This window comes from Limulus polyphemus, unplaced genomic scaffold (assembly GCF_000517525.1).
Source record: "Limulus polyphemus unplaced genomic scaffold, Limulus_polyphemus-2.1.2 Scaffold1457, whole genome shotgun sequence".
Taxonomy (NCBI): domain Eukaryota; kingdom Metazoa; phylum Arthropoda; class Merostomata; order Xiphosura; family Limulidae; genus Limulus; species Limulus polyphemus.
In genome coordinates this window covers 166,429-182,311 of record NW_013667067.1, presented here as the reverse complement: position 1 = coordinate 182,311, position 15,883 = coordinate 166,429, and the positions used below count along the sequence as shown (strand labels likewise).

Sequence of the window (15,883 nt, the reverse complement as noted above, 5' to 3'; positions counted from 1 at the left end):
GGGCAAAAGTATTGGAAAAATAAAAAATTGCATGAAATAATTGATTATCTTTGTATATTTTCAGATTAATCTGAGTTATGAAAAAGACTAGGGATCAAAATATAGATAAAAAATGAAAATAAAGAATTTGGAATCATAATTTTTGTGTCAACTTGTTAAGAGAGCCAGGTTTATCAAAGTATGTGTGTTTTCAATAGGTAGAATATTGTAGAAATATGTTTAAAAAATTATCTGTTTTTATGGGTATTGTATAAGGTTAAGAGAAGTAGTGTTTTACTGTGAAAACTATTTTGATGTGTCACATTTTTATAAGTTTTAGACTGCTTGGTCTCTATAAAAGTGTACAGGATATGCTAATGTTAAGTTTTACAGTTTCTCGTGTAAACTGTCAAATTATCTTGAAAGGTATATGTGCATAAATGTATTTAAATTTTAGTTTATCATATGTTTACATGAGGGTGTAAGATTTAAATATGTATATAAAGATGTCTTAAAAATGTTGATGTGTCTGTTGAAGAAGTTGTTTTGAAAAAAAGAGCTGTGAGAAACCTTGAAAGGTTTATAGTGATGATTAACAGTATACCTTACAAACAACCCTTACTTTATGCCACTAAAGTCGCATTACATTTCAATATATCTCATGCAAACAGTACAGTGTAAATATCTAATAGACTATGTATGTGTGTAACATATCTCTGAAAGTAAGATTTTAAACCATACATGAAATAAGCAAATTTTGGCAACACAAAAATTTGCAAGTGAACACCATAAGCCCATTTCAGCTTAAACTAACAATTGATTTTACACCAGACAGCTAGCCGTTGTCAAGAAATAAGTAAAATGTGAATGGAAGGTATAAAAATTGCTTTATTTTTGTATTTCTTATTAAATATATTATTGATAATGCTGATCATTTTGGGGTCCATACATGGACATTATCAGTATAACATGCAGTCAATTCATCAAACTTACTTTCTATTAAAAACAATATACCTGATTAAGGTGATTCATGTGTAGATCATAAAATGCTTTGATGCATGTAATTACTTGCTTTTCAATGAGGAAATTGTGAATAAACACTTTTTGCAGTTTTTTGTTATTACATCTGAAGAACAACGTTTTAGGTTAGATATGTAGTGTTGTTTAGACCTTTGTTATTACTGTGTTATAAACAGTAAAACTGAATAAAAGTTTGTTACTGGATAGGTCTGCTCATTAACTATACATTTGATTAAGATATGGATTACAGAGTGTTAGTAGAGCTCTTACTTAACTGAGATTATTTTAAGTAGAATAATGAGACTGTACACAAAATGAACAATATTAAGTGTAAAACACAGTGCGTGTACTTGCAGTTTAACTTACAAATGTTGGACAATCACTTTTACTGGATGTTTTGTCGGGTTAAGATCATTTACCTGACTTTCATCATTGATGTTTTAGACCAGACGCTCATTTATTCAGAGCACCATGTGCTACCACATGACTGGTCATTCTCATTACACATAGGTGGGGCCACCTGAACAACTGTTGAAGGATGCTACTGTCCACATTCGTACACAAGGTCATATTAGGCAATGTTCTCCAAGAGTAAAAACAGGTATTACCAACTCCGAGAATAAAAAAGGTAATTTGAACAAGATCAACTAACTGGTTTTCTTAACATGTGTAATAATGTGAAATCTGCACACATTTGGAACCACGAATAAATTTAGAATAACTCTTATAATACCTACTACAAAAAAATAGAAACACGTGGTTATTTAAATACTGCACTTCCTGTTAGGATAAAAATTAAGCTTGTGTATGACTGGGAGGGATTATTTAATATTAAAGTGAAATTATGTGATTGTTCTTATATAAAAGATATAGTATTGCTATTTTATTTATAATAAAATAACCTGTTTCGTTTTGTAAATGTTTTTTTTTCTTTTGTCGTGAATATATTGTTTCAATGACCCATTTGTGTGTAGGTTTGTTAATACTGTGAAACATCATGAAGTTTGTGCTTTTTTGTAAATTTTTAAACCTGTCTACTTGAAACAAATAGGTATATGTTATTTAAAGTTGGTTTAAATATAATTTGATTATGAAAACCTTAAAACTTAAATTAATTATTTATTAACAATTTTCATGTTTGTGTTCAGTTAATAATGGATAGATTGTAACATGAATTATGTATGGTCCTTTAGTCTTTATTAATCACACTAAATTTCTCTGATTTTTCAATAGTTAATATGAGCCATCTTTAGATACCACAAGTGTCATAAACATTTTGACTGGAAATACAACTTAAAAAAGGATATATTTTTCTTTTCTACATGGTAGTTGTGGGAACCTTAGGTGTATGGCTGAAACAACTTCTTGTTTCAAGTAAGAAATATCATGTGACAACAACTGAAAGGTTATAACAAGAAGCTCTAAAGTTCTTTTACTAAATTCTCAAGTTTGAATTAGTAATTATACACTGCCTGTACCATGAGATACAAATATGAAAAAAATCATTGAACAGTAGCAGTATGAAGTTGTACATATAAAGAAACAGAATACTTTATCAACTAAGTGACATCAACTATTGCTAATGATTTTAGTCCAAAGTAAAGAATATACATGTAGCAAGTTTATTTAACATAGCTAATAATAGAAAATAACTTTAACACTGGTAGTTTAAACTGTTCAATAGAAATGGATTATATCATGTTATATGTTTACAAAGAAATATATTGTATTATTGGTAGCAAAAATTGATCAGTATGAGAGGCTTAGAATTTTGTTAATATATAATGACTATAAAACAATGAATTTAGTATAAAATATTTAATATGAATGGGTTAGTGTTATTGTAAATAAGTATAAGAATAAAAGCATGTTAATAGATCTAATAATCGTTATTGAATATGAATTGGGGGGGGGGAGTTTGTTAAAACACCTATATAAAAGTAAACTGTCACACTGATGGTTTGAATTGTTCAGTATGAATTTAAAAAATTCTCAAATGTAATAATTAACGTATACAAAATGTTACTGTTACAATTATGGTTAAATTCAATATAATTAAGATATTTCTAACATAGTAAAACCTTTTGTAACATTGGTAGTATAAATAAAATATGATTAAGAAAATGTTAATACAGATAATAAATGTGTAAGAATTGGTATTTTAAGTATTTGTGTGTGCATGTAATGGCTAAACAGTCAGTAACATTAATGATATTAAGTGCTTTAAATGTAAATTCATTGTAATTTCAATAAGTAATCCATAGTTTAGTTTGCATTCTTAATAATGAAAACAAATACTGCAAAGCAGAGGCTCAGGAAAGAGATTGGTACGTAAACAGCTAATAATTATGGTTATGCACTGTATGTTCTATTTAGTCCAATGGTTCTTGGACTATCTTTAGCTCATGACCAATACATAAACATTGGTGACCAGCCATGACAGTTAAGAGCTTTGGTTAAAAAAACCACAACAAAAAACATCTGGCTTACTAAATAAATATTTTCAAATTTTGTTTGCAACCCTTACATTACACATTTGAGAAGTAACAATGGAATAAGTTATGATGTTGGTGACTTATGCAACAGAAGAAAAATTTGAAAGTGTAATTGAGAAATAATCTAAGTCTAACAAATGGGTTACAGAACTTTGTATAGCAGGGTATATAGTGATGGAGCAAAATAATTGAGCTTCATTGAAAACCATATGAAAGCAATATTCTGAGATTCCTGTGATTAATTGTGGCGTAAATCAGGAATTCACATTTTTAGCAACCTTGTTTCAAATTTTTTGATTTACATGGCATAGTTATCAAAATTATATTAAGAATTCATATGAGTTTAGTTTTTTATATAAAATTAAGAAATGTAGTGTTTAGGAAAAAGTTATTTTTGAGAGTTCTGTATTCTGTATGTTGTTCCTTGAAAATCTACTGAATGAGCTGTTACTAGAACTAACTGTTGGATTCAGTTAACTTGTATGAGTTTTTAATAGGAGTAACTTTATGCTATATTTATGGGAAGTTTCAGTATGGGCTTGTATATGTAAATAAATTTAGTTAATGACTGGAGATTATATTTCAAGATCTTACTGTGATATGTTTAAAAATACTGGTAACCTTTTTCATTGAAAGATAAAATTTTACATTTTTCCCCAGAAATATCTGTACATCTAGCATGTTTTTCACAAGAACCTGGAGTTAGAATCAAAATAAATGTTTGACATTTAAGGAGTTTAAGTTCTCTACTCAACTTGCATAAATAACATGACATTCCAAAGTGTTAATTACAGCCTATACAAGTTGTATAAAGTAGTTTTAAAAAATTCAGATAAGGTTTTGTTTCATTACTTTATTTTATTGTTCTAATGCATGTTCCAAACAATAATAAATGTAAAGTTGGTTATATTTGTCATTGTGCTATTTATATTTTATCTATGCTGCAGACAAATGTGTTTAATTATATTTCCAAATATTGTGGCTATAGTTGACTGACTTAAGAAAGGAACATCATCTGGGCAATGAAACTTGATTATCATTCTTCTATGAGGATGAATTGAAATTCATGTACTCTACATTTCGAAAAAAACAAACACACCAACAATCTGGTTTCATTTAATTTTTTTTTTTTATTACATATTCAACTTGTGTAAACCAGGCTATATATTCTACTGCTGTAACGTAGGACTTTTAAAACTTGATGAGTTCACAGACTGATATAAATACTTGTTTTCACATTCTCATTTTGTACTAAATGTTAATGATTGACAATATTTAAAATAAACTTAATCTTTATTCCAGTATATTTATTGAAATAGAGAACATCTAGAATAGAGGGTAGTCTAATATTGTTCACCTATATATATACACCAATAATATACAGCCAGAACTCATGGGAATTTAAAACATTCTTCTATCACTCAAAACTGCTTTTAGGTATTGAATTTATTTAAGTGTTCCATAATTTCATCAACAAGGATAATAATTAAACTGATTTCTGCAGACTTAATCTATCTTGCCAATAATTAACGGATTTTTACTTACGAAGTTTTATTATCACATTTTAATCATAAATTGTTTAGTTTAACTTAACTTAAAACATTAGACAAAAGGAGAAAAACTATTGAAGCATGAAATGAAATAGCTTCTATTTCTCTTTAAAAATTATCTCCAACTGACCTATGCACAATGGGTAAAAATAACTTTTTACAAGTTGCTATTTATAAAAGGAATACACTTTCATACAAAGAGAATGTTTAACATGTACAATATCTCAAAATAGTTGACTTCTTCAGTCCTTTCTGTAAAGCACTAATCCTTAAGTTAAGGTCATGTCAACACAATATTTGGTTTCATGCAAGTCCATATTATGGTTCTCCTCCATATTACACTTATATACAAAATAAAAATAAAAATGTGACCACAAATTGTGGTCAATATACAATAGATACAAACACCAAATACACCAGCCATCTACATGTAACAACAACAACAACGAACCACACTACCAAGGTTGTATTTTACATTCATTCCACACTCTTTCCTTGTCCAAAAATGGAAGGTATGATTTACCTATTAACTGTAGCTGGAATACTTCACCAATCCTTTCTTCCCTGACTAACAGTCTTTATTTAGAAGTATTATGTTTATGGACTAGCAAGCTTCTATAGAACAAATTACAATTTACAATACAAATCATGTTATAGAGATAATTGCTGCCATACAAGCCCACCATGTGAGATTCTAGTTACACTGCTGATACTTGAGTCTCTTCATCTTCTAAAAAAAAAAAGTATAATAATAATAACTCTCTGGTACTTGTATTATGATGCATTATGTACAGATTTCAGACTTCCCCATTAGTTATTTTAAAAAGACAACTTGGCAGATTTATGTTACAAGTACAGACTGGATCAAACTCTCAAAACATAGTAATTGATATCAGTCTAGCAGATGAAATGAACAGTACTTAAAACTAAGTTTAACGATGATCAAACAATATTACGAAATTTACCAGTAATTTGTTAAAACTTTATTTTTGATTAAACCTTTATGTAAACTTTTATTAGCTAACACAGTACACAAGAAATAGTTTACCATCTTCATCAGGGTCTGTGGCATCAGCATTGTAGTAACCTACAGATGTCATGCCATCATGACTATGAGCTCTGGCTAACTGACCCATATGACGCCCACGTGGCATTGCTTTAGATGGGTGAGGGTAGTCTAAAGGCCTTCGTGCACGGATCAAAGGGTAATGATGACTATCCCGTGGAGGAGGGGGTGGAGGCATGAGTACTGAGGATGATGGAAGACCTTTCGTAGAGAAAAAACATTATATAACGTTTTTTTTCTATACTTACACAAAATAAAGCACTTCACAACATTCAACAAAGTTAATTAGTGTGTCAGGTCAAATGATTCACTAGTAATCATTTCCTAGCTTGAAATGTTATGGAATGTTACATGACCATATCCTACCACTAGAGGGAAGTTTGATCTTGTATAAGAAATTGTATTCTAGCCCTTCAAAAATATAAAAGTTCAGGTTATATAAACCACATACACACAAGAGACTTGTAATACATATTTCATAATGATAATATTTCAAATTATTGCTGTTATTTACTGATTCCTTCCAACTTTATGTTCTTCAACACCATCCAACCATATATAATTTGAAAAGTGAAACAGAGAACATTTATTTTTTCAAATTTCTTGCTTTGTATATGCATTCAGTTTTATTTTCTTTTACTTTGGTTGAAAAGCTAGCAATATAAAAACGTTTTTTTTATTCAAAATTTTTTATTTAACAAAAGAGAACATGTCTTACAATGCAAGTCAGTTTGTTACTGAACTATGCTTTAGTCCTTTATTGCTTGGCCCTCTTTTTGAGCCAAGTTTAACAGGCTTTTTTCTTTAAAGTTCCCAGGTACTCGAAAACTGTACCTCTCACATGGCCACATAAGTTAAATTTGTACACAGAAACTGAATTGAATAAACTTTTTACATCTGTTTTTAATGCAAAATATAGGGAAAACTATGTTTCTAATGATACTAAAATCAATGTTGTAATTACTATAGTTACATCAGAGTGACTGTACATGGACTAGTAGATATGTACAATTTCTTCATCCGTTAGTGTCGGACATAAAACACAAGTTTTTATATAACGGGAATATTACCTTCTAAAATCCAAATTGGAAACCCCCGAAGAATGATTTGAAAAATTTTTTTTTATCACAACTCTTTCTCTTCGCCAATCAAATTGAAGTTTAATGCAACCATAAAAATGTATCCAGTAAATGAAACTCTTTATTCTCATTATACATTTGAATAATTAGATATCAAAAAAGTTCTCTAAACTATTTATATTAACAAAGAAAGTTAATGGGCTACTTATACATAACTAAAAAAAATATTGAAAGAATAATTTGGTTGAACAGCCAATAATGAAAAAAGTCATCTTAATGGTTAGAAAAGAAAAGGTAAATTAACTATAATCTTACTTTTTTTTTTCAAATTTGATGATGTATACCGCCAAAATAAAGTATTCTACTGTGAGATTTATAACTGAGTTCAGATGAACATAAATGCAAACTGTGTTAAGTATGCTATAATTGTTATGTGAATAATATTATAATAATAATTGTAAAAAAAAAAGAAGGGGGTACAACACTTGCCTGTAGGCCCAGGAGGAATGGGCGGAAGTACCTGGATCCCATGAGGAATGTATGGTGCATTTGTTCTCATCCGATTAATAACAGGAGGGGAGGAGTGTGACACTGTATCATGAGTGAAAAAAATTAAAAGTCCTTACAATAAAATTTACATTTAATTAGAAATTGTCACTGTACTTAAATTAAGGTGCATATTGATATTATATACATATAATACTAATGTTCTTAAGAATTACTTATAGATATGACTACTCCACCACTCATTTTTAACTAACTTTGATGAATTCATTTTTCTTATTGGGTTGCTCATCTCATCACTCTACTAGTCTGATTAGAATTTTTAAATTCTCATAACTAGCTTATTTTTCTAATAATAGTATTAGAATAAAATGACCAGTTACTTGTTTTACTTACTATAATGAGAACGCCGATGTTGAGGTGGTGAGTTAGCAGATCCAATGGAACTATTGCTATGGCTGTCAAAACCAACAGAATTATGACCGGAATCCACTTCATAACCATGGTGGCATCGGCAGCTTCCTCCACTGCTACTGTCTGTGGATGTGACTGACCCTGTGAGAATGTACGTGTTTGGTTCTGCCTCATCTTAACTGTAACGTGCTAATATGAACACTAAATAAATTTTGTAACTCCTACAGCTTTTGTACAAATAAACGAAATACAGTATTTAATATAGAAGTTAATCATGTTACCCCATATCTATGAATTTTCATATATATTCATTAAACACTTAATATTAAAGGATGAACGATTATTAAACCCAAAAAACAACTTTGATTAAGAGTTCCACAGTAAAATGCATACAGTAAATTATACAATAACCTTAAATTTTCTTCCCCCAACACATGAATGACACTGGGTAAACAACAATACTATAAAATCAATTTTTTTGTACTAAAAGAATGCTCTTTTAAATCGCTTTTTTTTTGCAAGCAGTTACTAGCTATGAAAAACAATAATTATTTGAGTTTAGGAAAGTTAAGAACATTAATACTATTAAAAGTTCTATTGAAGAAACAGCTTGGTGAAGTGTAATGAGATGAAATTTCAAACAATAAAACAATACATCTTTCATGCAGTTGTATTTCCAAAAGAAGTGCACACAAGCAGATAAATATTGTGTTTATCCATATTAATTCTGACAAATAAAAATATTCCAAGTTAAAGGCTACAAAGTGTGTGGTACAGAACTCATTGAGAGGAGGAGAGCCCTAAATTTTACCTGAATATTCTTTTGTAGTTTGAATGGGGAAACTCTGATGCTTACAACAGCTGACAAGATGGAAAAGAGCAGAAGATTTCTGGAAACAATTGGAAGTTAAGAGGCTGGACCAAAGATTGGTACCATAGCTCACAGTGTGGGTTGGGAAGTTTAAAGGTTCTGTACTATCTGCATAACTTACAACTATACTAGGAGGGGGTTTTCTACGTAAGGTGAGGAAGAAATGGTTTGAGTTTACGGAATGTAAGTTTTCTTTTGACAAAAGTCTTACAGTCTCTTCTCTAGAATTATCCCGATGTTTCAGGTTATTGGTATTACTCATGTAATGGATTGCAAGCTTAGAACTAGTATCTATGTGAAATGTACTCAAGCCACAACTACTACCTGAAGTCTGTGATTTACGCAGTGGAAGTTGATTTAGACTGGTCACACTAGAACTCTCTGCTGACAGGTCTACTGGAAGCATTGAAGGATTGTGGGTATCACTATGAGACCGACCATGACCATGGCCATTGTCTTGCCATCGTCGAGCTGTATTTGGGGAAGGAGAAGGGGAATGGGAGTGTCTATTAGGTTGATGGGGGCGAAGTTTACTATGATCGGAAAGAGCCAACATTTTTCTTACAGCCTGAGGTGATTCTGTACCTGTAAAACACAGCAAATTAGTTTTAATAAATACACAGTACTCATGCAATCAAACTAAAACACAACCCTATATTAACATTCAAAAAAAGTTATTAAAATGTAACTTTTCACTTCCCAACAAAAAAAGATACAATACAAAATGTACAAACAAGGAGCAGCAGTGTTAATTCATTTGAAATGACAAAAAAGTTTTCAACTGTAGCATGCACTAAGGTGTGTCCAAAAAATAAAAAAAATGTTGGACCTAATATAATACAAGTAAACACAAATTAAATTTGTTTGATTATTAAAACATTGTTAGTTAACAAATTTGTTACAAGCTAAATGGAAGGGTCATTATAGAATATTGTACAATATAAAAAACATCATATTACCAAATTTTCTTCCCGAGTTTATGGATTTCTTTCCCTCTGATGTACTGCTGTTACTACTGGCTGTTGATAAGGTCGGTGAAGGGTTTCGTTTTCTAGGCTGGATACTAGCGACACCTATCCAACAAATCAGGAAGAAATTATAGTACTGAAGGCATGTGGCAGTTGTGTAATAATGCAATTTTTTATGTTTACCAGTCATTAAAAGTACAAATTTCTAGAAATCTAACAAAGTGGTAAGGAATCAGTATATATGATCAATGAAAAGCTGTAACTTTCTTATGAACATTCAACTAAAAGAAGTAAAAATTGTTAACTGTAAAAGAATCATATGCAGTTTAACTCACAGATGTGAAATAATTTCAAGCTTCAAGTGTGTATAATGCAAATAAAGTTAAGTGAAAATATGGTAATGCACCTATACATCTGACTCATTACCATAGTTTATCCAAAACAGTACAGCTCAACCTATACCATTGGCTGAATAGCCACTGATGTAGATATGGAGACAGTAAAACTATGTGTGGATTTGTTTGTTTTAGAGCAAAGCCACATAGGACTATCTGCTGTGTCCACCAAGTGGAATTGAACCCCAGATTTTAACGTTATAAGTCTGTAAACTTAATGCTGTCCCATCAAGGGACAATCACGTGTAGAACAGCTGATTCTGTAAATGAAAGCATCAACCACATTAAATCGGTGTTAAATTCTGAACAATGTTATTCACTGAAACCTGCACAAACACAAAAAAGAAAATGTAAGATCTTTGGACCCTTGTAAATATATTGGAATCCAGACGTTTTAGGAATAAGTTAAATACCCTGTTCTTCTTACACCCACGAATTACTTTATTTCTTACAGTTTTTATAAGCAGAAATGTTCTGTTTCTTTTTATATCTTCACCCTACCTGCTCCTGTCATTGGTTCACATTCTACAGACATACTTCTCAGCAAATCTTCATCAGTGATAACTTTAAGGTTAGCTAAATATGTTTTCACTCTTCTCACCATTTGTGCCTGATGAAAAAAATAATAAAGAAATTTCCTTGTTATTTCATCAACATCAAACTTTTGTAGAAACTAAATAAAACCATTCATTTGTTTCCTTAGCAATTGCAAATTAAGACTAAATAATTACTCACTTAATATCTCAAGATACAGGATCCTCTTACTACTGCATAATTATTCACTTGCTATCTCAGGATTGTCTATTCTTTACATTTGACATACTGATCGATTAGTATTTAATCACAGATTGTAACTGTAAGTTTCCAAACTTATTATTACTACATTTCCTAATCTTACTTCACAAATTTTTAATAATTATTTTAGCAATAACTATTTAAAAGTTTTTCTTATTACATCCTTTATGTACTTTTGAAAAGTGTTTTTAAACCTTAGAAAAATTGGTGGAATAGAAATAATTGCAAAAAGATCATAACTACATAAGACTGAAAAGGAAACAAAATTCACCTGCTTACACAATAAAATGTGGTACAAAAATGCTTGCTTAAAAATATTTTCAACTAAATTATCACTGAATATTTAATTTTTTTAATGACATCATACTCTTCTATAAGAATTTGAACATGGGTCCATTTATCCAATATTTCTCTTATTATATTCTCAAGTTTTTTATTCTTAGTTTAATGATAGTCAAACTCACTTCTTCAAACATCTTCTTTGGATGAGGTTGTGGGGTGCTCTTTTTTCTTCTCTTTACAGTTGCAGCATTAGTAGTTGTGGCAAAGCTGTTCAAAGAAGCCATAGCAGAGGAAGGATTGGCTCCTCCTAACTCCAGCATGTTAAAAAGGTCCTGCAAGGGAAAGTTGGAACAATTTGAATAATGGTATTGCTTTTGAATCAGTTTTATGAAACATACATTTGTGTAGTTTCTTCCACACAACAAAAACTATACTGTTGCTACTAGTGCAGTCAGCACTTAAAGTACTGAATGGCATTCACTAAGTTACTGACCAAAACCAAGAAAAAATTGAGGTTTTCAGTTTTTGTTCAAGTATGCCTATATGTGAAAATATTTAATGAAATCAGTAGCAAATGTGATATTATATACAATGTTCTCTAAAAGTAAATTAAAAATAAACTGTCAGTGTCTAAACAATAAACATTTAAAATAAAACATGATGATAATTCATAGCTTAAAAAGTGGAAACTTAGATGTACAGTCAGATTAATCTAAAGTTTCTAACTGCTATAATAGGCAAAAATAAAAATAGTAAGTTGTATATACAGTTCAATATTTTTAATTAGTTTGTGTAAAACCTTTGTTGGTTTTAAAACTAATTAGATAGAACTAAATTAACTTTTTCTATCAATCAAACTGAACAGGTATATGTTGCTAAGGCTAAAAATCACAATACTTTATTGTGTCTACTTTACTTCAGTGCTTGGATAAACAGTATGAAAATATATATATAAAAACTATCTTTTTACAAATTAAATATTTATTTCAAATTTCATGAAGTTATTATACCTATTTATACATATTTATTGTGAAAAAAAAAAGATCAAGACTTACATACGGAGCTGAACACATGTTAAGGAGTTGTCGCACTTCTTTGGCCACCATTCTCAATTTTTCAAAGTTAACCTGAAACAAGTAAACTTTACTTATTACACTTATAAAAAATAAATTTAAAATGATTGCACAAGTTAACTCTTCCTTTTCTATAATTTTCTGTATTTTTTTCCATCTTATTTTGAAGCAAACTTATATAAAAATCTAGTTTTTTTTTCTTTTTTTAAACTATAATGTTTGGTTCTTGATGAAATGTTCTTTTAACTTCATCGGTGGGACAAAAATTTTAAATTCATAAAGAAGTACACACTAGGCTGGTACAGAGAGTAAAGATAAATAATTAGTTTTTTGTGAACTTCAAAAATTATTCACACTAAAGTGTTCACTTACTAGACCTTCCACCTTTGTGTCGTTGCCTAGATGGATGAACGTGAGATCCTTTTTCACGACAGGATAAAATGGTATCTAAAAATTCATCACAGGTAACATCAACAAAAAGCTGTACAATTTTTTTCATTTCTTAAAAGTACATTCTTAAATACAATGTTAGAGAAACAAGATGTGTACAAAACTATAATTTAAGATCACTATCCATAAAGTCAATCCTTGTTTTTTTTTTCAAATTACAAAAACATAGAAAGTCTTATTAAAACCCTTTTGGACTAATCTCAATAATACATATGCCAAATAGACAAAACAAACATCACTTACAATTCATTTTCTTACTATAATATTTGCACAAGAAAGCTGATCATTCCAGAATGATTCAACATAAACTTGACAATTCATATTCTGAAGAATCAAAACTAAGCAAACAGGTAAGGAAGAAAGTCTTATGCTAAGACCGGAACTGTTTAGAAATAATTTTATTATTCACATAAACTTTATGCTTAATAATATTTGTTTCTTTATTTCTACTCACCATAGGAGGATGAGTATGTTCACTGCTGATTAGTGTTCTGTATTTACACATATTTCGAGATGGGTCCATGAGGTCACTCAGATCCTAAAACCGAAGAAAAATTGAGAAACTTGAGTGAACGGGATAATTGTAGTCTTCATTTAAGGTTCTGATTTTTAATAATTATATCTTTAGCTTTAACATTCTTGATACTTGGGAGGCACAAAAGTAGAAAAATTACAGAGTTTCTTTGGATACTAAGTTAAAACAGATGCATACTGCTTATACCTTTATCCTTACCTTAAACATTTTGGAATACTTAGATGGCAGTTTCTCCCATGCACTCCTCAGTCTGGATACTGCTCCATGATCAAGTCCACTCAGGATAGCAAACATAGAATTGAAGTTTTTACATTCCTTACACTGTCCTATGGAGGCAGAAAAAAGCATATTTCATTTTCAAATTATTCTTACCTTGTGGCAACAATTTTTTATTTTTTGAATTCTCAACTAAAATAGCACTATAACATGGTTTAACTTTTTTTGGAGCTTATCACAACTACATTATCAAAGGTTTTTTCATTGTTATGAAAATCTGAATACTTCAAAATAAAATGTTGTACAGAATACTGAACTTGGTTTTGTTACATTATACATAAGGTTGCTAATACATTTAAAAATTTAGAAACAAAAGATTAGAAATGCTATAACACTAGAGTTGTCATAAAGTATATTTTAACTCATGCATACATGGGCAAGGTTACTGAAACCTGACTTCCTACATACTGATTAAAACCTACTTGCTACTTTGATGAACTGTTTTATAATCTTCATCCTTCGCAAGTGGTTTGGTTCACTACATACTTCAGTCACTACCCAAAACATCTCTCTGTTGACCAGCTGTGAAAAGTGGTTCAGGAAAATGATTGTAAAAAAATCAACTGCTAACTTAAACAAACATATTAAAATCCTTTTAAAAAACATAGCTAGTTATCTACTATATGAAAATAAAAATAAACCTGGTAATGAATGCAGCTAATTAAATATACTGTTCTTATAAAGATCAAAATGCTTTGTTTCATCAGTTAGGAACTCTCTCTGTTAACAATATTTTAAGCTGTAAACTTCACAAGGTTCTATCAGTTTAGGAAGTTTCATGGAACTGTATTAAAGTTAACAGCTTTTACAATATCACAATTGATCATTATCATCCATTGCCTAAAGTCTAATGATTGGTTTTACTTGTCCACATTTTAAGATCCCTAATTCATATACTTTTTGTCCTCATTGTAAGGAGGGCAACAATATCCACTGTCATTTCTAAATAGTTAAAACCCGTAAAACTGTATCCTAATATTCAAGTTACATGGCTCATGCTTTATGCTTTATTGAGAACAGATTATTCTGTAAGAGCAACAAAAATAGATATGTGTGCTATCAGAAAAAATAAATCACACATAAAAGTGCAAAAGGACATGAATAATTATTATACCTTTAGAAAGGATTGTAGAAATATAAAACTATACAACAGTGCATTTAATACATGATTTGTATTAATTACCTCGCCAAACTTTGAAAGCTTTGGCGTTCCATATCTGGATTTGATATCAAACAAGTCATCAATATATTCTGTGGGTTCAATTTGGCAGAAGATGCTGAAGTCTTCCAAAGTAAGCTGGGTGGCTATTTCCACACTGTTTAACTGGAGGAAGTGAACTTGACTCTCTCGGAGGAGTTCCTACAGTTGTACACACCAAATAACTATTGAATGTATTCTAGTCTAAATCAATTAAACTATGAAACACTCAGAAAATATTGAATAAGAGGTCTATTCCAATACTGGAAAATAACAGTGTTGTATAGTGTAATGTTATAATATTATCATTGTAAGGAGGTCTTTATGAAAGCTAAGAACTCAAAAAGAAATGAAATTGCCATAAATTTTAAATTATTAGATATTGTTACTTAAAAATTGTATTAGCTGCCCATCAATCCCAGAAGAAACTTGTTGAAATTCTAAGAAATGAGTGAAAGGAAAGGATAATATGTCAATCACACTACATCTGCCATATCCAGTGCCGACAAATTCTTTTGTCCAGTGTCAGGGCTCATCAAGATGGCTGAGGTAAGAAAGACATAGTAGCAGTCTAGGTGCAATATATATATATATCATCAATTTTCATAAACAACTGTTAATTATCTTTATATATAAGTCATTTACAAATCAGATTTTTCAAGTAAGAACTAATAACACAATATTATTTATCTATTTTATTATCTCTATTTAAATTAACTTTAATATCATTCACAAGGACTGGAAATCCAGAAAGCTAGTCTTACTGTTCCCAGAGCAGGTCAGGCAACCACAATGTCAACAGGAAAAAACTATATTAGTAATTCTAAGAACTTGTTAGTGAAAGAAGTCCAACAGATAACAACAACTATGTTATCTGGAAAATTATACATATTAATGTCTTATCGGATAAGCTAGAAGATGTTTATTAGCAAT

At 30.0% G+C, this 15,883-nt stretch overlaps 2 protein-coding genes across 21 annotated transcripts in view; one reads left to right on the top strand and one right to left on the bottom strand.

Annotated features, from left to right (window-relative positions):
- Positions 1-4,325, top strand: part of LOC106463666 (phosphatidylcholine:ceramide cholinephosphotransferase 2-like) — a 40,017-nt gene extending 35,692 nt beyond the window's left edge. For 2 of the 3 annotated variants that reach the window (XM_022391243.1, XM_013923719.2), the window contains exon 7: positions 65-4,325. The gene's annotated coding sequence lies outside the window, so the exon portion shown is untranslated. The remainder of the gene's footprint in view (positions 1-64) is intronic. The other variant, XM_022391242.1, reaches the window with a different exon arrangement.
- A 279-nt stretch (positions 4,326-4,604) lies between these two features.
- LOC106463665 (rap guanine nucleotide exchange factor 6-like) overlaps positions 4,605-15,883 on the bottom strand; it is a 165,523-nt gene continuing 154,244 nt past the window's right edge. For 14 of the 18 annotated variants that reach the window (XM_022391224.1, XM_022391231.1, XM_022391229.1 and 11 more), the window contains 14 exons: positions 14,936-15,112; positions 14,175-14,274; positions 13,675-13,802; positions 13,396-13,479; positions 12,864-12,938; positions 12,474-12,545; positions 11,601-11,750; positions 10,843-10,951; positions 9,938-10,051; positions 9,303-9,563; positions 8,090-8,248; positions 7,679-7,780; positions 6,093-6,311; positions 4,605-5,774 (listed from right to left, as the gene is read on the bottom strand). In XM_022391224.1, coding sequence (XP_022246932.1) covers positions 5,743-5,774; positions 6,093-6,311; positions 7,679-7,780; positions 8,090-8,248; positions 9,303-9,563; positions 9,938-10,051; positions 10,843-10,951; positions 11,601-11,750; positions 12,474-12,545; positions 12,864-12,938; positions 13,396-13,479; positions 13,675-13,802; positions 14,175-14,274; positions 14,936-15,112 — 1,782 coding nt within the window. In that variant the 3' untranslated portion in view covers positions 4,605-5,742. Of the gene's footprint in view, positions 5,775-6,092; positions 6,312-7,678; positions 7,781-8,089; positions 8,297-9,302; positions 9,564-9,937; positions 10,052-10,842; positions 10,952-11,600; positions 11,751-12,473; positions 12,546-12,863; positions 12,939-13,395; positions 13,480-13,674; positions 13,803-14,174; positions 14,275-14,935; positions 15,113-15,883 lie in introns of those variants that run through there. The other 4 variants (XR_002611530.1, XM_022391228.1, XM_022391230.1 and 1 more) reach the window with 4 other exon arrangements.